Source organism: Grammomys surdaster, unplaced genomic scaffold (assembly GCF_004785775.1).
Source record: "Grammomys surdaster isolate TR1022 unplaced genomic scaffold, NIH_TR_1.0 65, whole genome shotgun sequence".
NCBI classification, from domain to species: Eukaryota; Metazoa; Chordata; class Mammalia; order Rodentia; family Muridae; genus Grammomys; species Grammomys surdaster.
The window spans coordinates 13,165,650-13,191,254 of NW_021604567.1; the positions used below are offsets into that span (position 1 = coordinate 13,165,650).

Here is a 25,605-nt window from a genome sequence, read left to right on the forward strand (position 1 = left end):
TTCCTTCCTTCCTTCCTTCCTTCCTTCCTTCCTTCCTTCCTTCCTTCCTTCATTCCTTCCTTCCTTTTCCTCCTTCCTTCCTTATAGCTAATGTACCCTCTAGACACAATATGCTGAGCAAAACTTCATTTTAGAATAATATTTTTTTATTATTTGACAATTTCACATATATATCTTGATATCTCTGGTAGTTTAAATGCAGATGGGCCACCATAGGTTCATGTTTTTGAATATTGGGTCTGCAGTTTGTCTAACAGTTGGTGAACTATTAGGAGATGAGACTGTGTTGGAGGCAGTGAGTACAGGCTTTGAGGTTCCAAGACATTCAAGCCGTTTTCTGTGTTCCTCACTCTGACTATTGTTTGTAGATTATGAGCTTGTAGCTATTCCTTCTACAATACCTGTGTTCTACCAGCATGCACTCTAGCTTTTATTTTTTTAACTTATTCTCTTTATATCCCCCTCACTGTGTCCCTTGCAGTCACACACTCCCATGATTCTTATCCTATCCTCCCTCCCCTTCTCTGAGCAGGTGGACCCCCACCTTGGGTATATTCCCAAACTGGCTCATGAAGTCTCTGCAAGGGTAGGTACATCCTCTCTTACTAAGATCAGACAAGGCAGCTCAACTAGAAGAACTTGTCCCATGGAGAGGCAACAGCTTTTAAGATAGCCCCTGTTTCAGTTGTTTGGGACCAACATGAAGACCAAGCTGCACATTTGTTACATATGTGTGGGAAGTCTAGGTCCAGCCCATGTATTCTCTTTGGTTACTGGTTCAGTTTCTGAGAGCCCCAAGGGTCCAGGTTAGTTGACACTGTTGGTCTTCTTGTGGAGTTCCTATCCTTTTCAGGTCCTGCAATCATTCCTGTTCTTCTATAAGAATCCCCAAGCTCCATCCAATGTTTGGCTGTGGATGTTTGTATCTGTCTGAGTCAGCTGCTGGGTGTAGTGTCTCAGAGGACAGGATGTTACTGTCTGTAAGCATTAAAAAATACCATTAATAATTAATAATTAATAATATTGGGGATTAGAGCTTGCCTATGGGACAGGCCTCAAGTTGGGCTAGTTATTGCCTGGCCATTCTCTCAGTCTCTGCTCCATTCCCTGTTCTTGTTTGTGGATGGATGTCTTATAGACAGGATCAATTTTGGGTTGGAAGTTTGGTAGGTGAGTTGGTGTTCCTATAGCTCCACTGGGGTTCCTGCCTGGCAACAGGAGATGGCCTCTTCAAGTTTCATATCCCCAATGCTGTAAGTCACAGTTAAGTTCACCACCATTGATTCCTGGGATCTTCCTTTTCTCAGGTCTCTGCCAGGTCCTGGAGATGCCCCTTACCTCCCCATCCCTTCCACTTCCAGATTTCCATTCATTCTCATAGCCATTTAGCGATCTCTCCTCTTCCTCCCCACCCCTGATCCTGAAGTACCACCATTCCACTCCACATCCCATCTCCCACCCTGTATCTTCCTTTGATTTGCCTCTTATGACTATTTTATTTATTGTTTGTTAAAAATGCTTTCTTTTATTCATTTTATGATTTTTGTCTTTTTTCATAAAAAATCAACTGTCCATAAGTGTGTGGATTTATTGATGGGTGTTTGATTTGATTCCACTGATCAAAGTGTGTTTCTATACCAGTATCATGCAATTTTTATTACTATTGTTCAGCCTGAGGTCAGGGATAGTGATTCCACCAGAAGTTCATGTATTGTCAGGGTTGTTTTGGCTATCCTGGGTTTTTTGTTTTTCTATATGAAGATGAGAATTGCTCTCTCAAGGTCTATAAATAAGTTATGCTGAACATGAACATGAACATGAGAGATTTTTCCATCTTCTGATATTTTCTTTCAGGGACTTGAAGTTCTTGTCATACAGATCTTTCATTTGCTTGGTTAGAGTTATACCAAAGATATTTTATATTATCCTTGGCTATTGTGAAGTGGCTTGTTTCTCTAATTCCTTTCTTGACCTCTTTATAAAGTGAAATAAGATGGTATAAAAGAGGGCTATTGATTTCTTTGAGTTAGTTTTGTATCTAGACACTTTGCTGAAGGTGTTTATCAGCTGTAGGAATTTTCTGGTAGAATTCCTGTGATCACTGATGTGTACTATTGTATCACCCACAAACAGCAGCAAACTGACTTCTTCCATTCAAGTTTATATCCCTTTGACCTCCTATGGTGGTCTAATTGCTCTGGCTAGAGCTTCAAGTACTAGAATAGACAGGGAAAGAGGCAGCCTTGTCTTGTCTCTGATTTTACTGGAATTGCTTTAAGTTTCTCTCCATTTCATTTGATGCTGGCTATTGGCTTACTATATATTGCTTTGCTTATATTTAGATATGTGCCTTCTATCCCTGATCTCTCTAACACTTTTAACATGGAGGAGTGTTGGACTTTGTCAAAGGATTTTCAGCTTCTAGTAAGGTGATTGTGTGATTTTTTTTCTTTCAGTTTATTCATATGGTAGATTACAAGGATAAATTTTCCTGTTTTGAACCGTTTCTGCATCCCTGAGATGATGCCTACTTGATTATGATGGATGATTTTTTTTATGTGTTCCTGGATTCAGTCTGAAAGTATTTTATTGAATATTTGCATCAATGTTCTCTTTATTTGTTGAGTTCTTGTGTGGTTTAAGTATCAGGGTGACTGTGGCCTCATAGAATGAGTTTGGGAGTGTTCCTTCTGTTTCTATTTTGTGGAATAATTTAAGGAGTATTGGTATTAGATTTTCTTTGAAAGTCTGGTAGCATTCTGTGCTAAAACTACCTGGTCCTGGGCAGTTTTTGTTTGTTTGTTTGTTTGTTTGTGAGACTTTTAATGACTACTTCTCTTTTCTTAAGGGTTATGGGGCTGTTAAAATTGTTTTCCTGATCTTGATTGTTTATTTGGGTACTGACTATCTGTCTTTTGGTTAGTTAGTTCAGCTAAGAATTTGTCTATCTTGTTGATTTTCTCAAAGAACCAGCTCTATGTTTTGTTAATTCTTTGTATTGTTTTCTTGCTTCTAACTGATTGATTGTAGCCTGGATTTTGAATATTTCCTGCCTTCTTCTCCTGTTTGGTGTGCTTGTTTCTTTTTTTTTTCTAGAGCTTTCTGGTGTAACTTTAAATTATTTGCATAAGAACTTATCTATTTATTTATTTATTTATTTATTTATTTTTTATGCACACACTCAGTGCTGTGGTCTTTCCTCTTATCACTGCTTTCATTTTATACCATAAAATTTTATTGTATTCTAGAAAGTATTTAATTTCTTTCTTTATTTCTTCCCTGATCCAGATATTGAGTAGAGAGTTGTTCAGTTTCCATGAATATGTAGGATTTCTGGTGTTTTTGTTGTTATTGAAGTCCAACTTTAAGCCATAGATGTTTGATAAAATACAAGGCATTATTTCAATTTTCTCATATCTACTGAGGCTTCCTTTGTGATGAACTGTATGGTCACTTTTGGAGAGGGATTCATGGGGTGCTCAGAAGGTATTTTCTTTTGTGTCAGGGTGAAATATTCTATAGATGAATGTTAGGTCCATTTGATTCACAATATCTGTTAGTTTCATTATTTCTCTGTTTAGTTTTTGTCTTGATGACCTGTCAGTTGGTGAGAGTGGGGTGTTGAAGTTTCCCCACTATTAATTATGTAGAGTTCAAGATGCGATATAAGCTTTAGCAATGCTTCTTTTATAAATTTGGATGCCCTTGTATTTGGGACATAGATATTCAGAATTGACATGTCTTGGTGGATTTTTTTTTGTGAGTATGAAGTGTACTTCCCTTTCTCTTTAGATTGATTTTGGTTAAGAGTCTATTGTATTAAATATTAGAATGGTTACTCCAGCTTGCTTCTTGGGTCCGTTTGCTTAGAAAACTTTTTTCTAGCCCTTTACTCTGAGGTAATACCTATTTTTATTGCTGAGGTATATTTCTTGTATACAGTAGAATGATGAATTCTGTTTTTGCATACATTCTGTTAGCCTGTGTCTTTATATTGGGAATTGAGTTTATTGATACAATAATGATCATATATTAATGACCAATGATTGTTATATCTGTTATTTAGATGTTGGTTTTGTTAGTGTGTGTGTGTGTTTGTGTGTGTGTATTTCTGTATGTGTGTATTTCTGTATGCTGTCCTTGTTTTTGATGGTATGGTATTACTTATTTCCTGTGTTTTCTTGTATGTAGTTATTCTCCTTTGGTTGGATTTTTTTCTAGTATCTTCTGTAGGGCCGGATTTGTGTATTGATATTGTTTGAATTTGTCTTAAAATGTCTTCTTTTCTTTACCTATTATGATTCAGAGTTTTGCTAGTTATAGTAGTCTATGTTGGCACCTGTAGTTTTTTAGAGGTTGCAAGATATTGATCCAGGTCCTTCTAACTTTCAGAGTCGATCAAGAAGTCAGGGTTGATTCTGATAGGTCTGCCTTTGTATGTTACCTGGCCTTTTACCCTTGCCAATTTTAATATTCTTTCTTTGTTCTATAGATTTTTTTGTTTTGCTTATTTTGTGGAGGAAGTATTTTCTTTTCTGGTCCAATCTAATTGGTGTTCTATATGCCTCTTGTGTGTTTGTAGGCATCTTTCTTTAGTTTTGGAAAGTTTCCTTCTATGATTTTGTTGGAACTATTTTCTGTGCCTTGGAGCTGGGACACTTAATCTTCTATTTCTATTATTCTTAGGTTAGTATTTTTACATTATCCAAGATTTTCTGAATGTTTTTTGTCAGTAAGTTTTTTAGATTTAACAGTTTTTTGAGTGATGTATGTCCTGAGACTCTCTCTTCTATCTTTTGTACTCTGTTAGTGATGCTTGCATCTACTGTTCCTGTTCTCTTCCCTAGGTTTTCTATCTCTACGATTTCCTCAATTCGTGTTTTCTTTATCGCTTCTATTTCACTTTCAGGTCTTGCAAAATTTTATTTATTTTCTTCATGAGTTTAATTGCATTTTCCTATATATTTTTAAGAGATTTATTTGTTTCTTCATTAAAGACCTCTACTTGTTTGGTTGTATTTTTCTGTAGTTCTTTAAGTAATTTATTCATTTCCTCTTTAAAGGCCTCTATCATCTTTATAAGATTGGATTTAAGGTCATTTTCTTGTGCTTCAGTTGTGGCAGAATATCCAGTGCTTGCTGTAGTAGGGTAGCTGTGCACTGAAGGTATTTTATTACCCTGGTCTTTGTTGCTTGTGTTCTTTCAATTGCTTTTAACCAGCTGGATTACTTTGGTCTCAGGATGTCCCTGTTGTAGTAGGTATTGGGAGGGGGCTTAACTTCGATTGTCCTAGTGTGGTAGGCCTCTGATAGGTATCCATGGGTTACATAGGTCCCGATCTTCAGATCTGTAAGGTTCAGGAGACACAGGACCAGTCTAGGTGAGTATAGAAGTGAGGACAGAATGGAGGTACAACAGGATAGCAGTCTGCTCAGGACAGCTTGGCATGCCCCAGAGGACTCAGAGCAGGGAAGATCCACACTAGCATTTTGAAATCATAAACACAAATTAAACACTTTAAATTTTTTATTTATATTGATTATTTTGTTTTCAATACATACTGACCATACTGACTGCAGTTTAACCTCCCTCCATTCCTACCCTTCCCTCTCCCGCAGTATATTAGTCAGAGTTCTCTAGCATTACAGGATTTATGGAATGTCTCTCTATATTAAGGGAATTTATTGTAATGACTTACAATCTGTAGTCCAACTAACACAACAATGGGCAGCTGTGAATGTTACCAGGAAGTCCAAAAATATAGTAGTTACTCAGTTTCACAAAGCTAGTTGTTTCACCTGGTCTGCATAAGCTGGAATCCTGAAGAAGTAGGTTTCAACAGATGTGCTGGCAAGTAAGTGCAAGAAGGTGAAGAAGCCCATAGTAAAGATATGTACCATCATGCCTGAATCTGGAACTTGTTTTTGACTAGGCTGTCCTTGAACTCAGAGATCTGCTCGCCTCAGTCCCCTGGGATTAAAGGTGTGTACTACCTTGCCTGGGCCTAAGCTTCTCATGGTCACTATGCTTCAAGAGCTCCATGTCAAGATCCAGGTCAGAAGCCTGTGTCTTCCAGCCTCAAGCTCTGGATCACAGAGCCCTCCTGAGGCCATAAGTGGGTCTTAAATTAGCCAGTCATTAGTTGGCTAACAAGTTATATGCCCTCCATTTCTGGATTGCAGTTCATTCCAGATGTAGTCAAGTTGACAGTCAGGAATAGCCATCACACCCAGACTTACCCCTCATCTATGTCTCTTTTGAAAATAGTACCCCCCCCAGGAATTGCCACCAAAAAGAGCCTAATAGGATATCATAAGACTAGGTACAAACCCTCATATTATTGCTGGCAAACCCAGTAGTGGAAAAAGTATCCTAAAGAGTAGATGAAAGAGACAGAGATAACCCTATTCCCACTGTTAGGGGCTCGTTCAAAAAGATCAAGATAACAACTATGTCAAATATGCAAAGAACCTAGTGGATCAGGACCATGCAGAGTCCACTTCAGTCTCAGTGTGCCCCTTTGGGCCCTGCTAAGTTGAAGTCTGTGGGCCAAGCTCTCCTGCCATCCTCTATATTTTGTTTCCCAAATATCTTCCTCCTGTCTTCTATGGGGTTCCCCAAACTCTAAGGGTACAGACCTGATGCAGATCTCCTATTTGGACTCTCTCTGTACCTAATGTTTGGCTATGGGTTTCAGTGTCTGCCACCATCAACTGCCAGTAGTAGCCTCTTTGATGACTGGGCTAGACACTGGTTTATAATATGTAAGAATATCATTAGGAATTGTTTGTTTGTTTTTTCTATCATAGGTCTTTGGAATAACCACCCTCCAATTCCTGTTCATCCAGGCAATACATAGGCTCCCTATTGTGGTGTGGGCCTCAAATTAGTCAGTCATTAGGTGGCTAACAAGTTCTGTGCCTCCATTGTCCCAGAATATATTGCAGATGGCTAGATTACAGATGAAAGGTTTTGTGGCTGGGTTGGTGTCAAAGTTCTACCTATGCAAACCCTGCAAAGATGGCTGGTTCTGGCTCTGAGACTTTTTTACTTGGAGTCTTCACTAGGGTCACCCTAGAACCTCAGGTGTTTCTACTGGACTAGGTTTCCACTTCCTTCCTACCTGCCAAATGCTCTCTAGTTCCACTTGTGTCTCTCAGTCCCTTTTCCCTCATCCTGCCTAACCACTATCCCTGCTAGCCTATCCTGACCTGCCATAAGTTCTATATCACCTTCCCAGGAGATCTATGCATCCCCCTCTTAGAGCCCTGCTTGTAACTTACCCCTTTTCTTTTTGGCTTTTAAACACTTTCTTTTATAAGTTGTCTTCATCATGGCATCTTTATCACTGCAATAGAACAGTAAGTAAGAACAAAAAAAATCAACCCCAAATCTCCTGTCCCCTTCTTCCAAACATCTCTCAATAGGGTCCCCCCACCTTATTTGTTGTTCTTCCTTGTAAAATATAGTAACCCACTGAGTCCAGCAACGGTTGTGTTCATGAGTGTGGGGCTATCCACTAGGGCATGGGGAGTTTACCAGGGGCTATATGCAATGTCTCCAGAGAAGATGATTTCCAGTCCATTAGCAGCTGTCAGCTGCTACCAGCACACATAGCTACTGAGTTATGGGTGGAACCTTGTAAGCTTCTCTCCTGTCCATACTTTGATGTTAATTGTATTGATCTGATGCAGGACTTTTTCAGATAAACCTAGCAGCAGTGCATTCAAGAGTACAGCAGTGATGTCACATCTAGATGACAGCATTGCTCTATCTTCTCCATCTTCTACAGACACTCTTCTACAGTGTCCCTGAGCATTGCGGGGTTGATACAATGTCTCACTTTTACTAGTGAGTTTCCGAATTGACTATTGAACACTGGGAAAAGAAAAAACTTTTCTGACCAAGGTTGAGGTATCACTAATCTATAGATTCAAATATAAACATTTAGAGGGCAGTTTGAACACTATTAGCAATTAAGCAAAATAACCACAGTAGGCTACCACCTAGGGCCTGTGACCTGGCTGGCTATGGGGTTTTTGTGTACACTTGGAGAATCAGACAAAATTCCTACTGTGGAGGAGACCTCAAGCCAATCAGAAAATGGTTCATTACCCCCACAGCCACAAGGGTCATGGCATTGTAGCAATTGGAACATTTTACCTGGGGGATCAGTATTCTAACTTGCATGGTCCATATCTGGCTAAATCTATTGATGACTCTCCTTCATATTACTTTCTGCCCCTGTAAAGGAGCTAAGTGTGTGTGCATGTGGGGAGTTTCTGTTTGTCAGTTTCAGCTTGATTTCTATACGTTCTGAAACTATAGTGTATATTATTTTCTAAAATAGGGCTTTAACATTTTGTCACCATATTTAATTGGCACAGTATTTTATATTGTGAATAACTGTACTAATTTCATTTTTCCTTTCTATGGTTTGCATGAATATTTGACTTTTATTTTTTTTTCTTTCCCCAAACCCTTTACTTTTGTACCTCTGACTTTTCTGTAAAATTCCATCGACATCCATGTCTTTGTTCACCATTTCCTGGTTGAAGACACACAGCTCGTAGTCTGTCAAGGCCCAGTGTTTCCCATTTAAGAGCATATTGTCATTACACGCATGACTCTTGAACCACTAGCATAAACAGCATCTGCGGGCCTTTGTGAAATATAGAATTCTGGTCCCTATTTGGAGCTGTCAGATCTACATCTGCATGGTGGCAAAATTCTATGATGATGTTTACACTTACAAAGTTTGAAAAGTAAGCATTTTACTTAGTTTTCTAGATGGGCATTCCCACAAAATATCAACTCAAATACTCTGATTACTTCTTTAATGTTTGGTCATTTACTACTCCAGTGACTGTTTATCAGATGGACTCCTGTCACCATCATTACTGCCAGATCCAAAGCAATGAATAAAACAAAAGAAGCAAACAGAAGAACCCCTGGCTGCTTGGATTTTTTATCTAGAGCAGGGAGAAAGATAAAGCTGCAAAATATAATGAGAACACACACAACACACACCTACATACACAATACACACAACACCCACACACAATACACAGTACACACACACATATAACATACGCACAGACACACAGAACACACACAGACACACCCAATACACACAAAGACACACACAACACACACAGAGACACACACAACACACACAGTGACACACAACACACAAAGACACACACAACACAAACACACATACAAGACACACACAGAAACACACACAACACACACAGCACACACATAACACAGATACAACACGCACACAGACACAGTCAACACACACACAGTAAGCTAGGGAGTGTGTCAGGAAAGATGAAAACATTGAATGGGGTAAAAGTGGCTATAAGTATCCTGTGGGACACTAAGGAAAGGCTGTTTTTTCCTTCCTTGTATATATCAGTGAATGATGTCACCTCCATGACCTTCATTAGAAATTATCTTAAAGTTCTTACTTTACACATTCTTGATTGTCTACGTGTATGTACTGTGTACTGCAGTATACATGTATGTAGGTACCCATTTATGTACATTTCTAACACATACTTGGGAGATCTGGTAGTGATGTTGATGTCCTCCATTTTAGCTGTTGAGGCAGTCTCTTGCTGAAGCCAGTGCTCACAGATTCTGGTTAGTCCAATTATTATGCTTGCCTCTGAGATATCCTGTCTCTGCTTCCTGTGTATTTAGATGACAGGTGGCTATCAAGGTTGCCTAGCTTTTATGACTTTTGGTTATCAATGGCCCTTTAGTTTGCAGAGCAAACATTGTTTGTCCTTCTAAGACCTAATTTTAAAACATAAAAGTTTTGATCTTTTAAGCAAAAAAATGTAAAATCCTTCGTTATCATTGATTTTTCCCTTCTATAATCCTCAGGGGCAAGAGAATAGGGTGTGAATCAAGAAAACAAAACAAAACCTTAGGTGATACACAAAATAGTCTTCACTCCATTAAATTTTATTTTAATATTTTATATATCTAGGGCTATAGTAAAACGTACTACTTTGTGTCCTTTGTCATCAAAGACTCAGAAGCATGAGATAAGTTGACTAAACTTTTATTCAATAGGCAATTCATTATGGAGTTGTAAATGTCTCACATTTTCCACTTGGAATAAAAAAATAGAGTGTTACTGCATTTACATGCCAGTAGCTAGGGAAGGGTTTAAAAAGCCTGAATAAAGAGTGTGTGTGTGTGTATAGGTTTTTAATATCTGTCTTTAAAATAAGACTCAAAGCTAGTGAAAAGTTTCTATTCTTAAAATAAATTTAAATATTAGGATAGTAGTCTTTTATTGAACAGTGTGTTTTTACTGGTTGTTAGAAAAGTATGGGAAATATATGAAAATGAGTTAACTATAGCTTTCTATAAATTGTGTGTGGTAATATTTATGTAGATCTTTTCTGTAGATTTTACATTTTTTGTTTTTTGTTTTTCTTCATTCAGAGAATTCATCAATAGCCTTAGGCTGCACAGGTCCTTCTATGGTGGCCTGGCTGACCAGCTCTGTGTTACTGAGTTGGCTGCTGCAGAAGGAAGGCCCTGCTGGAATGGAGAGGACATAGTCCAAAGGTAACTCCTGTATGAATTCCTTTTCTTCCTTACTCTCTCTCCCTGGAATTGAAATGGATACTTTCTCTTGTTACTTTACAGCACAGACTAGAGGCTAATCCCTTCCTTTGACTTTCCTGGATAATTTCGATCTTGCTATTTCACCTCTGAAGCCACCATGTGTTGAATCTAATTCTTTCTTCATTTCCACCTGCCTCCAACATACACAGTAACCCCAACCTTTAAATTGTTCTCTTCTCTCTAGCTGGTTTTAGTTATCAAATGTCTTATTTTTTACCTTCATGATTATTAGATTGTGAGTAACCTAGGTGAAACTTGAATACTCATGCAAAGATGAGAGAGGGGGAGGTAAAGGAGGAGTGAGAGAGAGAGAGGGAAGGGGGAGCAAAATGAAGAGGGAGTGGGGGAGGGAGGGAAGAGTGTTTCTAAAGCATAAAGTAAAATACACTTTCATTCATATATCCCTAGTTAGGATTTGAATTTGTTGAAAGCTGTGTTTGAATCTGTGAAAATTCACTTTATCTTCAGCTGTCTGATAGAAAAGAAAGATAGCATGCCCACTCTCTCAGTGCATACTCCCTCTGGTGACTCAAGGCCTAGCTTTCACCACAGAGACAAGTTCATGATATTAAAATATCGTGTAATGAATTATTACTCTGATAAATACATATGACAATACACTTTTCATATAGATGTCTGTAATATATTTTTTAAAAAATTCTAGGTGATCACAATCATTCTACTTAGAAGTTATAAATCTTATGTTATTCTTAGTTAATAAATCCCAGAGATTATGAACATTCATAGAAAATTATTTTGAAAATAAAAACTGTTAAATTGAAATATTTTGTGATATGACTGGAATATTTTTAATTATGTTCTTTGAGTCTTGGACTGTGTTTAAAATTTTTTTACTTTACATGTACTGAGAGCAGTCATAATATGCAATTGAATGGATAAAATAGTTCTGTCCATATTTTTCCTTCTACATTCTATTTACTAATTTCTACTTTGAATGATAACTTTTCTTTGCATATTATTCAAATTGAAGTGAAGTCTTCACAGAAAATATTTCCTTTTTTAATTTTTTTATTTTTTTAAATCAAATCATAATTTTTACTTATTCACACAGGGGTTAAAAATACAAAAAGGCAGAATGTGGGGAAGGGGATGACACCAGAGCATGGGTGTTCAGGGGGTGTACAGATATCTTTCAGAACATGGTATTGGCTGGGTGAAGGTTCAGGCTTAAACCTCCAGCCTGAGAGCACAAAGGCAGGGACTCGTGTCTCCACCTGTATAGGTAATTGAGGATGGCCTTGTCAGACATCAGTTGGAAATGGAGGGCCATGGTCCCTGAAAGAAAATATTTCTAACGAACATGAGTGAGAATCCCAGGATGGCAAATGAAAGATTAAGCATTTACTGCAAACGTATTTACTCTATTATATTGTGCTAAACTGTGCTATCCAAATCTTCATCTGGAAGCATTTGTGAAGTATTTGTGTTCAGTTTGTGTAAGTCTTCTGTCACTTCCTTGAGGTTTGTGTAATAGGAGAAGTGAATGACTTAGCAAAAACTATTGAATAGAAAACACCTCCAATTCACATAATACAATTTCTTTTTCTCTCTGTTTTCTAAAATTTTATTTAATCTTTTTTTTTAAACACTCCAAATTTTACCCCCCTCCAGGCCCACCCTCTGACTGTTGACTGTTCCACATCCCATCCCTCCTCTTCCCCCCATGCCCTCATCTCCACAAAGATGTTCCCCCTCACCCTTTTACCCCACCATACCTCCCAATCTCCCTGGGGCCTCCAGTCTCTTGAGGGTTAGGTGCATCTTATCTGGCTGAACCCAGACCCGACAGTCCTCTGCTGTATATGTGTTAGGGGCCTCATATCAGCTGGTGTATGCTGCCTGGTTTGTGGTCCAGTTTCTGAGAGATCTCGGGGGTCCAGGTTAATAGAGACTACTGGTCCCCCTACAGAGTCACGCTCCACCTCAGCTTCTTCCCTAATTCAACCACAGGTCCCCAGTTTCTGTCCTTTGGTTGGGTGTAAGTATCTGCATCTAATTCTTTTAGCTGCTTGTTTGGCATCACAGAGGGCAGCCTTGCTAGGCTCCTATCCGTAAGTACACCATAGAATCAGTAATAATGTCAGGCCTCGGAGCCTCCCCTTGAGCTGGATCCCAATTTGGGCCTGCCACTGGACCTCCTTTCCCTCAGGCTCTTCTCCATCTTTACAATTTCTCTCCTTAATGTAATCTTTAACTCCCTGTGCATTAGAATTTAGAAGGCACATCTTTAGGCAGAGTTCTCCATGAAAAGTGTCTTTATTTCTAGAGCAAAGTATAATTCTGAAACTTCTCTTCATTATACTCTATCCCCTCCTTTCCCCATACTGCTAAGGACTACTGTTTACTAACAAGGGCCAAGTGCAGAGACTCCAGCTCTGGAGAACAAATTTCACTTTGTCATTATCTTCCTGAAATAATTATGTGAACTCCATTGCCTCAGTGGATACTTTCATCTTCCTTCCAGATATTTTGACTCTGTCATGGTTCTGGAGACTTTTCCTATGACTGCTTAAGGAATGAGCCAACATTTTCACCGCTCCCATCCTCTATTGTTATTGAATATGTTTCAGACATGATTATTTTGAGGCAAGGAGGAATGAAATCTAAACATTTAGTCATTTACTTCTCCAAAGATAACCCTAATGTACTAAAGTTGATGTGTTGGACATATCTTGTTTCTGAGGGAACTTTCATAGATACCTATTGTTTTATATGTTTGCCTTATATTGTATTTTCAATTATGATTCAATGAGTTATTGAGATACATTTAGGACAAAATCATTTTTGTCAATGAAAATCCAATGGTAAAATCTAGATATCTATGTAGTCTAGCTGATTGCTTATGCTGTATTTACTGTAAATTTATTTGCACTATAATTGTCTAAAATAAAACTTTTATCCCTTTCATGTGAAAGTAAAAGTTCACTTGACAAGAAGTGCTATTATTAATAGTTTTAAATTTCTAACTCAGGTTTTAGGAATCTTGTGACATTTTAGTCAAAGTACTGATAGATGTGTTTTATTATTGAACTTCTCAATTGATTGAATAGCATTTCTATAAAATACTGAGTCCAAAAAACTGCTATGATATTAATTTTTTAAAATTTTATCAGAAAACAAAATATAGCAAGATTCACAGTGGAGCACTGGATGCAGCCTTTGCATTAAGCATTCATTTAGAGACATACCTTTAGTTAAAACAAATAATGCCATTCAATTTTGGGAAAATTGATACCAAGTGAATGTTTGTCACATTTAGGGGTGAAGACTATTATCCTTTTTATGGTAGGTTATAATACCCATTGCATCCATCCTGGGAAATTATGCCAAACACATCAACACACTAAATTGGTTGCCAAGATTGATTTTATCACTCATTATAAGACTGGAGTGATTATTTTGGCGGTGTTCCGTCTCCTGCAGGCATTTGTTAGGGGGTGACTGATAAGATTATTTATGTGCACAGCTGTGGGGAATCTAGAGATTGCTTCTGTATCATTCAAGTCTGTGAAATTGGGAACTTGTGAATGTAAGAGAAAATGTCTAAAATATCTGCAGTGTAAGGAGAGTTGTGTGTGTGAAAAAAAAGTCTATCTTAATTCCAGTAATTTTAAAGACATCCTTTGTGCCATACACTCTAGTAGAACACTGAGGTCAATGGGCCAAGTTCTTGATTTCAGATGAAAATGAGCTGCTGCTACAGTCTATGTGATCTGCATCCCTGAAGGTCCATCTTATCTACTGCACTTCTTAGTTATCTTGAAACAAAATTGTTCTCTGGAAGGCGTGCTAGTCCCTACTCTGTTCTCAGTTATCTGTAATTGTAATTGATTGCTCAATGATTTCTCCACTGCCCTCTGGGCAGTGAAGTTTAGATCACAGTCCCTTAATTAGCACAGCTTGCATCCCCCTTGTTATTAATAGACAGAAAAATCTAGTCACTCTCCCTCAATATACAGGAATTCATGATCTCTACATTAGCCCTTGAAACAGCCAGGAGCTGTTAACTACCCTAGTAAAAATAATAAGCTAATTATCTTCACTTCATCCTGGTTTAGTTAATGTCTCCTAATACTTCTGGCATAATCTAGTGGGTTTTTTCTCTCTATTTCTTATGTTAAGGTGACCATTTTCTTAAATGATTATGAGTGAGTTTTTAAAATCAAGTAAAAATAGACCAAATATTAGCGGTCTTTTATCGTTATACTTACGCATTATCACCTTCTATTTCAATGAGGACTTCTTTCTCAATGATAACTGTTTAACTTCCTTCCCTCACTTAAACCTATCGCCTAGCAGGAAAGCAAGTTTGCTTTCAATCTTTTGTTTGTTTCTGATTCTATAGTGATTAATTATATTAGGATGTATTATTTACAAAATGAATTAGTCTAGTTCTCACATTAGGACCTTTATTTGAAGACAATTGAGTCTCGACTGCTCTGGATGTACTCATGTAATAACACCTTGCTTTTTCTGCATACTGTGCAAAATGCAGTATTCCTGTGATTCGAACACTCATCTGCTTTTCATTGCTGTCCCCTGTGTCTGATACATATCCAGTAAGATTTGTAAATGTTGCCAAAATCCTCTTTTCCTTTTAAGACTTCCAACTAAACATGCCTATCCTCCCCACCCCCCGCTCTCAGGGATTAAACCACCAACCAAAGAGTACTCATGGAGGGACCCATGGCTCCAGCCTCAAATGTAGCAGTGGATGACTTTGTCAGGCATCAATGGGAGGAGAGGCCCTTGGTCCTGGGAAGACTCAATGCCCCAGTGTAGTGGGATGCCAGGGCAGGAAGACAGGAGTTGGTGGGTGATAGAGCACCCTCACAGAAGCAGGGGGAGCAGGGAATGGGATTGGGGGCTCCAGAGGGGAAACCAGGAAAGGGGATGACATTTGAAATGTAAATAAATAAAATATCCAATAAAAATTAAAACGTTTTAAATATTTAAAACATTTTTAAAAGGTTGCAAATAAAAAAAAAACCACTCACACATATAAATTAACCAGACCAAAATCCATACAACTCAATTAACCTGAGTTAGAACAGCCATTTATTTACAGAGGGAAGTTTTATATTGGATTATATGCTTCATATGGAATATATTTTATGAACATATTCTTCACCAAAAATGAAAAGTCCATGACAGTATAAGAACTAGATAAAACAAATAACTTTATATCCTCTTTCACAATTTGTATTCATTACCTGCATTCAGTCCTTCCTTATCCCCAACCTTTCCCCTCTCATTAGTTTCACATCCTACTGCCATAATATAATTGGCTGGGAGTTAGAGGGTGTTCAAATTGGGATTTGTGGGCTTATTCATCTCAGAAATCTACTACAGAGTATGGGAACTCTACTATTAAAAAGAGTAATTTTCAACTAAATTATTTTATTCATGCGACTATGCATACAACTTTGCCAAGTTCCTGCTTTTACCTCATGTCTTAGCAGAATGAACTCTCTAACTTGTGTGTTGAAACTTCTAATTTACTGTGCTACCTATAAAGCCTTGTGTGTTATAGATCACATCTTTTTTCTTCTGTTCCAATTTCTTTTAGTGTAAAGCCTTTGTACTAATAGGGAGTTTGAAAATGATTAATAAAATTGAGTATACATGAGTAATTTTTCTGAAGATAAAAGAACTATGGGTAAATTAAATCCTTAATTCAGTGGTTCTCAACCCTTCTAATCTTATAACTCTTTAATACTGTTCCTCATGTTGTGGTGACCATCCAAACCACAAAATCATTTTCATTGCTTCTTCATAACTATAACTTTGCTACAGTTATGAATAATATATACATATCTGCATTTTCCTATGGTTGTATTTGCCCCTGTGAAAGATTGTTTAACCCTCAAATCGGGTGTGACCCACAAGTTTGTAGAAAACCACTGTCATAAGTAGTAATGAACATTGAGATTTATACTGTGGGAAGTACTGGTGTTAGACTGTTGATAATAGGTTCGTACTTGAATTTGAACACCAGACAGTGTAGAAGAGGGATGAATCTTAAAATTGCCTACTAACATCTGCTCTGGGTGCTGATTTATGTTTTTCTTTGACTTAGCAGTAGGGTCATGAATATATCATGGAAGTGTACCTCATTGACAGTGTAAAACCAAAGTCCAGAGTGCTTGTCTAATCTCAAAGGTACTGGTTAAAACATGCTAGGCAGAATCATCCTAATGAGGGGGTGTAGAGTTGGAGATGTATAAAAATACAAAGCTTGTACAAAGTCTGAATTCACATGCTGGAAAAGTGGCTCAGTGGTTAAGAGTAATTGCTATTCTTCCAGAGGACCCAGGTCCAGTTCCCAGAACCTACATGGTAGCTCCCAACCCTTGGTAACTCTAGCTCTAGAGGATCTAACACTTTTTTCTGGTTTCCAAGGTTTACTGAATATACATGTGATGAGATACATACGTGAAGGCAAACACTTTTACAAATACATTATAAAAAAAAATCTTTGAAAAAATTCCAAAGTCTGATTTTAGAATGCTTTGTAAGGGGATAACTGAGACCCACCTGTCCTCAAACAGTGGAAATGAAAAGTATGGCTATAAAGATGCTGTATGTAGATTCATTGCATCCCAAATCTACACTTTGAGTCTGACAGCATGAATGTAGGTGTAGCTGATGTGTGATGTTTACAACAAATATGGGATGAATTTGCCGTATTCTCAGCTATAGAATATCTTGAACAGCAACTAGCCTCGAGCTGTCTTATTGTTGAATTTTTTCTGGCTATGGTTTTATTTTCCATTAAACAGTAGTCTGTTGGTTAACCATTCCATTGAGTGTGTTCATAGAAAATAATAAGGGGGATATTAGGGGATTGATAGCTTGATAGTCAGCTGTTTCTACTTAAGGGTACATCATTAATCTTAGAGAGTAGCACTTTGCAAGTTGAAAATATGAAGCATAGAACTAAATCCGCTACAAAGCTATTCTTACCTTGTCACTAATGTAAAATGATTACCAGTTTTGGGAACTTCTAAATCACTGTTGGTGCCTGAAGGATGTTTGGTTATCAACTGATCTTATAAGTAGTATAAGTCCAGCAAAGGAAGTATCCAGCCATATATAATATTAGAAAATCTAAAATTCATTCATTGTGTTTATCCATACTCTTGCTTAATAAGTTCTGGTTGAATATGGGAGACATATAGCGGATGTGAACAATTTCTGGACTGTATGTAAACCATGAACTGTACTAATTTTTCAACAAGTGCTTCTCAATCCCTTTGTATACTTGGGAGTTTTAGAGCTGGGAGATATTAGTGTAGAAAGGGGATGAACTAAAAATTAGAGAGAAGAAGAAAAAGAATAGTTTCCATGACCAATAAATTTAAGATTATTTTAATTGATGGCTCCTGGCTGGCAGGAATTAAAAGCTACAACAGGGGGTCCTTAGAGTGCTCATTATTGGATGAGTTATATTTTATATCAGAAGAATTCTATTTAGAAACATCAACATATGTAAGAGTAGTTTGTGAATTAGTAAAAACAACAATAGGGGTTGAGCAGATGCCACAGCAGTTAATAATGTGTGCTATTTTTGCATCAGACTTGAGTAGGTGTTTCAGTATCCAGATTAAGTGTTAAAAACCCTATGTAATTCCCTTCTTCAGGGGCTCAGACTCCTTGCCATTTTTTTCACCTCCCTTGGCAACTAGTGCACACATACGCCACAAAGATACATGTGCATACTAACAGTTTAATATTTTTCAAAATATATATAAATAATTACTGTGCATTTATACGACTGAGACATGAGATTATTCCTTCCTAAATACTAAATAGGAGACTATTTCACTAGCGATGGAAGTAGAGAAATACATCTTTAAGAGCATTCCTCAAATATTTCAACTTGGGAAAAGAGGGTATGATTTTTACCCATGTAATAGATCAGTCTTCTCAAGACAGAACTAGCATTAAAAAACAAAGAGTCTTTCAGAGATAAAAGGAAAAAATAGTACTCCTAAACAGTAGTATGGGAAAAGTTGATCATTGTCTAGGCATAGTGTTGATTATGATGAACTCTCAGTTGACAAGAAATCACGCCCTGAAGCCATGACAAACCTCTATCACACTGTACCACCCACACCTTGGCACCACAACAGTTCTAAGGCTGAGGTACATGCTGCTACTTTTCTTCACCCACTGAGTTCCCACAGGAAATCTATATTGTATACAGAATGCCTGGAACACATTGCAGTTGAACACCAGCCATCACCTTGTGTCGACTCAGCTTCTTGCATGCTGACACCATACAAATCGACTATTTTTAACTTGTTACATGCTTCTAACAGAGGCTGTGAGGTGAGAAGTGTTAAAAAAAAAAGGAAGCAAGATAAGAGTTCCCTGTAGTGGAAAGCTAACGGGCCTTTTCCCGTCTAGGTGGCACGGAAGTTGCTCTCTCTGGGGGGTCTGGTTTGCATCACAGTTCCTCTGATTTGTGAGTTTCATATTATGGTATTGAACCATAATGTACAGCAATCATGCATTGTTCTAGGATGGCAATTCTGCTTTAGTAAGATCATTTTCACACTTAACCTTCACATTTCCACTCGATTTCTACCTGAAAAGTAGTTTCTTTTCAATAAAACAAACATATTTCTTCTCAGACTAGGTCCTATGTTCCCACATTGTAGTACATAAATTTATTAGCCAATGATTTGTTCCATTTTGAAGTAACCTACTAGAAGAGATATCAGAAATATATTGTCATTCATTTATATTTTCTCTTCAAATAGGTCCGATTGTAGCCTAATTTAATTTCTCTGCACAACTCATCTGTTACCTGCACATATGATTGCTAAAGTCCCCAGATCTACTTATTTCTCAGAAGAAATCATTGAGCTCTTCTAGAAGCTGTTAAAGAGTTTATAGAATCTGATGGTAAATAATTCCAGATTAATAAATGCACAGTAATAGTATATTGTTCTTTATATATTTTGACTTCTACAATTTGTGTCGTTTTGTGCTACATTTTCCTGAAGAATTTATTTTCTGACTACTCTGAAATACTTCTATTTCTTTGTTTACTTGGGAGAGAATCAAGAATACGAATTATTTTTGTGTTCATATAATCTACTTCCAGACTTCCATCTTTAATCAATTTTATACGTTATAACATCTATAGAAGTGCATGTTATAAATGTTTGAGTGATTAGTAAGTAATATAAGTCTTAGATGGTGAAGGAGATGGATCTCACATTTGGAAGGGGGTCCTCAACCGCATTTCCTTCACACAGAACAGAGCTTCAGGTAAATAGAAAGCCAGTCCCTATTTTAAGAAAGGCTACATAGCCATTGTATTCCCCGTACCTGCAAGAACCAACCTGTGCCTGAATGGGGCACAAAACTATACATTTGTGGTTGCTATTTGATGCAGTTTTGATATCTAGGAAGGTACTCTATATGGTAATACTTATTGCAAGTCACGGAAGCAGAAATCTAGATGTGGGAAAATATAAGTACATTTACAGGAATTTTATATAAAGCAAACATGAAAGAATCTTTAATTACATGTGTGGATGAAATGCTGGTCTTTCAAGAAGAGAGGGGCCACCCAGAACCCCCTCTGACAGGCGATCTGAATTCTTGCTTAGGCTGTGAGGCTAAGCACTGCAAGGGAATATAAATAAAAGATAAAAATATCTATCTGGGTTCCCTGAGGGACAAGCCTGACTGCATAGGGGTTGATGTCAAAAGTATCCCCTCTCCAGGAAAAAGACATTGGGATGGGTATGGCCCTCATGCCTCACTGGACAACGACAGGGGGACTGTAGCCATTACAAGGTCCCCTTCAAGTACTGGAGGTCAGGCCTCTATCCCCACCTTCGCAAGTTTAGAATTGCCACAGCCCTTCTATACTTAGAGAAGGGAGGAGAAGTCAGGGGCAGCCCTGCTTACACACTGAAGGCCCCAAATCAGCCATAGGCCTAAAATCAGCAATAGGCCTGTCATACATGTATACTAACACCAAGTCTTGGGTCTCACTGAAAAACATTGAAACAGATGGCTGTAAGCTATTGTAAACAGGCAGCTTTTGTGGAAATTTACCAGCCTGAGTTGTCATAGACCTTGTAAATAGGTAGCCTTGGCAGACAACACCAACTTAGATAAGGACAAGCGAGTCATAGGCAGAGTCACAGTGACTTGTCCCCTGAACCTTCACCCAGCGGATACCCGGTTCTGAAAGATATCTGTATTCCCCCTGAACACCCACACTCCAGTGTCATTCCCTTCCCCACATCCTGCATTTCTGTGTTTATAACCCCTGTGTGAATAAATTACGATTTGAGAAAAAACAAATTATTTAAAAAAAAAAAGAAATGCTGGTCTTTTTTTTTTTAATAGTGACAGTCTATACGTTTAAGTGCATCAAGTGAGTAGAACAATAAGAGTTTAGATGAGATATGTTTAACAAACTGTAATCCTACAGTGAGCACGATATATTTAAATACCAAAATTATTGGTAAGTAAAAACATTGTCGAGTACAGGGACTCAAAAATAAATCGGGATAAGTTGACAGCATGCTTATCAAATCATAATATGTATTTCTACACAGGAAAGTTATGCAGTGTGGGTCGAAAGAACAGCAGTTTAAGATGGCACCTGTGTGCTGTCAGGTTGTTAATTAGGGATTCCTAAAAAACAGAACTGAGGCCCTCTTTCTTTGAAACAGTTTGTTATGTAGAGGCACATACACATATACTCCCACATGGATATGGATGTATACATACACTGTACACACATATTTAAATTGACTATATAAACTTGCCACTGTATGTGTACGCATAGTATATGTGTGTATGTGTAGTGTTAGTTTTCTATTACTGGAAAAATAACTTTATATTAATCAATCTGCAGAGAGAAAAGTCTTGCTATTTTGGAGATGATTAGGTACACTGTCTTGGGGCTCTGGTGGATGTCTGTGGGTTCACAGATGTGGCAGAGTAAACCATCTTGCCTCTTGTCCTGGAAACACAAAGAGAAAGAAATTAGGACCCCAGTGTCCATTCAAGGGCACGTCCTGTATGACAAGAAGAAATCCTGCTAGGCCCCACCTCTTAATGACCCTTGAGAATTGACCAAATGAGAAATTGGAGAGAATCCACGTGACAGACACAGATAGTTGATAAATACAAGAGAGTGTAGAAAGGTGTGAGGCTACATATTTAGTCCATTACAAGAACTGGCTATTCCAAAATTCCCAGGGAAGATGAGCAAGCCTACTACCCCAGTGAGAAGCTATGTTGCAGTCATAAGTCTAAAAGCCTTCAGTAGATACAATTCCTTAATTTTCTGGGGGTTTTTGTCTTTTTCCCCAAGGCTACTGTTGAAACACAGAAGACGCTCCCAACTCTGGAGGATAAAATGCTTTAGTCCATGTCTATAAGCTTAATTAATAAATGACCAAAATGAAAAATAACCTATCATACCAAATGAAAACTCGAAAGGAACTTAGTGAGTACAATATCCTAGGTATGTAACTAAATAAAATTAACAATAATCAGCACTGGTTAGGTGGGGAAGGAGAAACTGTGTTCTCTTAGGCTGGTGTTGCTGAGCTGAGGTGAGGAATAGTCTGTGCTAGGCTAAATATCTAGGGAAATCATCTGTGGAGAGATCATATTTGAACCACCAAGTGAGAAAACCTGACTTCTCCAAGTAGAGAGAGCTTAGTGCTTCATGTGTCTGGTAGACAAAAGTAAAGCCAACATGTGAGAGACAGACTGAGAAAAGGACACAGGGTTCTCTGGGATAAAACATATGGACCAAGAGTCAAGTATTGTAGCCACAAAACTACTTGGTGTTTCAGTCTCCCTACACCCACACGTCACTGGGCATTTCCAGCTGCAGGAGGTGAACACTAAATTTGCTTTTTTGTCTGCATCCACATTGACTCAGATCACTCCTCACGCCAAATGTACTGGCTTCTCCCACATCGATTACATATCCAGCTCTTCTCAGACGGCGGCTGCATTTCCTTCAATTCAGCTCAGCCTGGCACTAATCAGAATGAGCATCGAGTCCACACGTTGAGAGCCCTGCTCCACAGAACGAGTGTTACTTCAGATGTCATTCACAAATTGTAGGTTCACAGGTTCCCCAGAGCTTGTGTGAGATATAGCTAATATTTGGAGAGTTTATAGTCTCATTCTCTGCTGTGGTCAATTGCTAGCTAGAGTGGCTTAAGGAGTTCAAAGAAATGCCTGCTTGGTTTTAGTCAGTTAATAGAAAAGAATCTAGGGATAGCTAAAGGGGAGACCTCCAGAGTGGTGCCAATGACCAAGGGTTATCTGGGAAAATGGTCAGGCTGTTGCATCCAGGGGCAGACAGTGCTGCTTCCATACCCTTTCTAGGTACACTTGAGTTCCCAGCACTTTGACATAATCAGCAATTTGAATGTTCTGTTGAACACAAAGGCCTTGGGATGTTGGTGGAGACTTTGTGTAGGCATGATGAATCAGTGATTCCGTCATTTATTATCAACTGAGTCTCTTTTCTTATATCTCTTCTCTACTCTCCTGAGTATGAGGAGAAAAGCTGAAAGTTCCAAGTTGCTAATTATACCTTAATTTTTCTGGGGACCAGCCAGTTTCTATCAATCAGGAAATATCAAGGTACTTAAGATTCTGTTAGATGTTTCTACACAGGAAATTAAAAAGGACTTAGGAAATCTGTATTAGGAACTTTGATTGAAGACAAAATATTAGAACCAATGTTTTTCCTAGCAATCATTTCTTATTTATGCTTGTGTTATTATGTTAGGATACCTGAGAGTGGATAAGTTATAAACAAGGATATTTATTTGCTAGTTCTAGTCTCCTGGTATCCAAGATTAAGTTTTTGGCATAAAGCTTAGCCTAGCTTTGCAAAAAAATAAAAAAGAAGTCCTCTCATGGCAGAAATGCAAAAAGAAAGAGGAGGATGGATGTGCTTGTGGTAGTTTCTTCATTTTGTTTTTCTTTGCAATGATCAAATACCCAACAGAAGCATCCTAAAGGAGAAGGGGTTCATAATTTCACCATTCCACTGTGGTAGGGAAATTATGTCAGCCTCAGTGGGCCAATCTGTGGAGATGGGGAAAGGAAAGTGCTCAAGTTAGAACGAGTGTCTAAATTCTCCTTTAAATCCATTCCCAACAACTTGCTTAGACTAACGTTCACCTCATTGTTTCCCAGCTTGAAAAAAGAAAAAAAAAAGAAAAAAGAAAAAAACAAAACAGTGCCACAAGTTGTAGAGTAAGTATTCAAAATATGAACCTGTTGGCGACATTGCACATCCAAACCTTAACAATAACCTTTAATAGTAACAATAGTCTCACCCATGAGGGAGAGACGTTATGGCAGAAGTGTCTCTTAAAAAGTTTGAAGCTCTTATTGCCATTTCAACAGCAGTTATATATCTCAACATGAGTTTTGGACAAATTTTTACACCATAACAATGGATCTTTATAAGCTGTCTTAGTTATCCTGCTTTCCTCACTGTGACAAAATACCCGAGAAAACCAACTTCAAGGAGGAGAGATTTAAGATGTGTCATGATTACAAGCATTTCCAGCCATGGCCTCTTGGGCTCACTGTTTCTGGTCCTGCAGTGAGGCAGAACATCATGGTAGTATAATGTGGTAGAAGGAAGTTGCTATCCTCCTGTCAGCCAGAGAAAGAGAGAGGATGAGGAGAATATAAGAGTCTACAAGAGTCTAGAGGCAACATTGTCATTTCAAAGCCATGTGCCAATAAATTACAAGCTCTAAAATTCCCCTCAAGTCTTACGTTTAACTTTAAATGTACCAATGAATCAGTCCTTGATATGGTTAAAACATTCGTAACTAAATAAGCTTCCAAGTCTCCATCTCTGCTGCTGCAACTGGGACGAAGTTTAACATGAGTCTCTGAAGAATATTTCATACCCTGGAAGTAAATAAGAGCATTAAGAAAAACTCCTCTGTATTAGAAGTTAACCAGGCAGGATTGGAGGTTACCACAGGAGGAAAAATGGAAGTCTACCAACACTACAGGACAGATTCCTCACGACATTATCTCCTTTTATGGTCTCATTCATTAGGCCACAACCAACTCTTTACACATTATTGTCTTTTCTAAAGGGCTTTGTTCCAATAATGTGTGTCTCCAAACCATTGAATTCTTCTAAAATCATTTACTATACCACTAACTATTGCCCTTATTCCTGTTAGCCCCTCCCCCTTTAACTTTTGAATATGTTGTTCTAATACAAACATTTATATTGTTTGAATGTTTTATACAATGCATTTGATCACAATCAGCCCCATCCTTCAACTCTTCCCAGATCTACCCTCCCCACTTTCACATTCACCCAACCTTAATTTTGTGTCCCACCCCATGTAGTATTTTTTCATTTAAACCATCAGTTATTGTAAAGAACATTCATAAGGTAGAGGAAGATGGGCTTTCTGGAGCAGTGGACAGTGCACTGGACTTCTAGGATGACCAAGAGATTATAAGATGGAGAAAGTTTTCCAATTACACTCATATAAATCAACCATGAAGAACACAATTAACTCAATTCAAGAAACACAAACCCATTTTGTTTTTTCATTTATTAATATGGTCTAGATAGTTGCATTTTATTCTCTTGACATGGTCAAAAATATGGAGAAAAATATTTTGTTTCCATGTAGGAAACTGGATTATTCATGTGTCTCTGACAAGGGCAACCAGGAAATATGTGTCAATACTTAAACAGTACTTGACCTCTGTCTTACCTGCTTTACCTGTAGGGACATTTTTTTTCAAATGTAGTAACATGTAAATAAAAAAATAAGCTTCATATATAGCTTATATTCGCATGCAGAACTCACAACAAAAATGCTCTTATTAGGGATTTTAGAATTTATTACAGGGAATATGGTGTTTTGTTT

The 25,605-nt window shown here is 37.9% G+C and overlaps 1 protein-coding gene across 1 annotated transcript in view; it reads left to right on the forward strand.

Annotated features, from left to right (window-relative positions):
- Nucleotides 1-25,605, forward strand: part of Gpc5 (glypican 5) — a 1,275,516-nt gene that overhangs the window by 284,243 nt on the left and 965,668 nt on the right. The window contains exon 5 of the mRNA XM_028771916.1: nucleotides 10,469-10,594. Coding sequence (XP_028627749.1) covers nucleotides 10,469-10,594 — 126 coding nt within the window. The remainder of the gene's footprint in view (nucleotides 1-10,468; nucleotides 10,595-25,605) is intronic.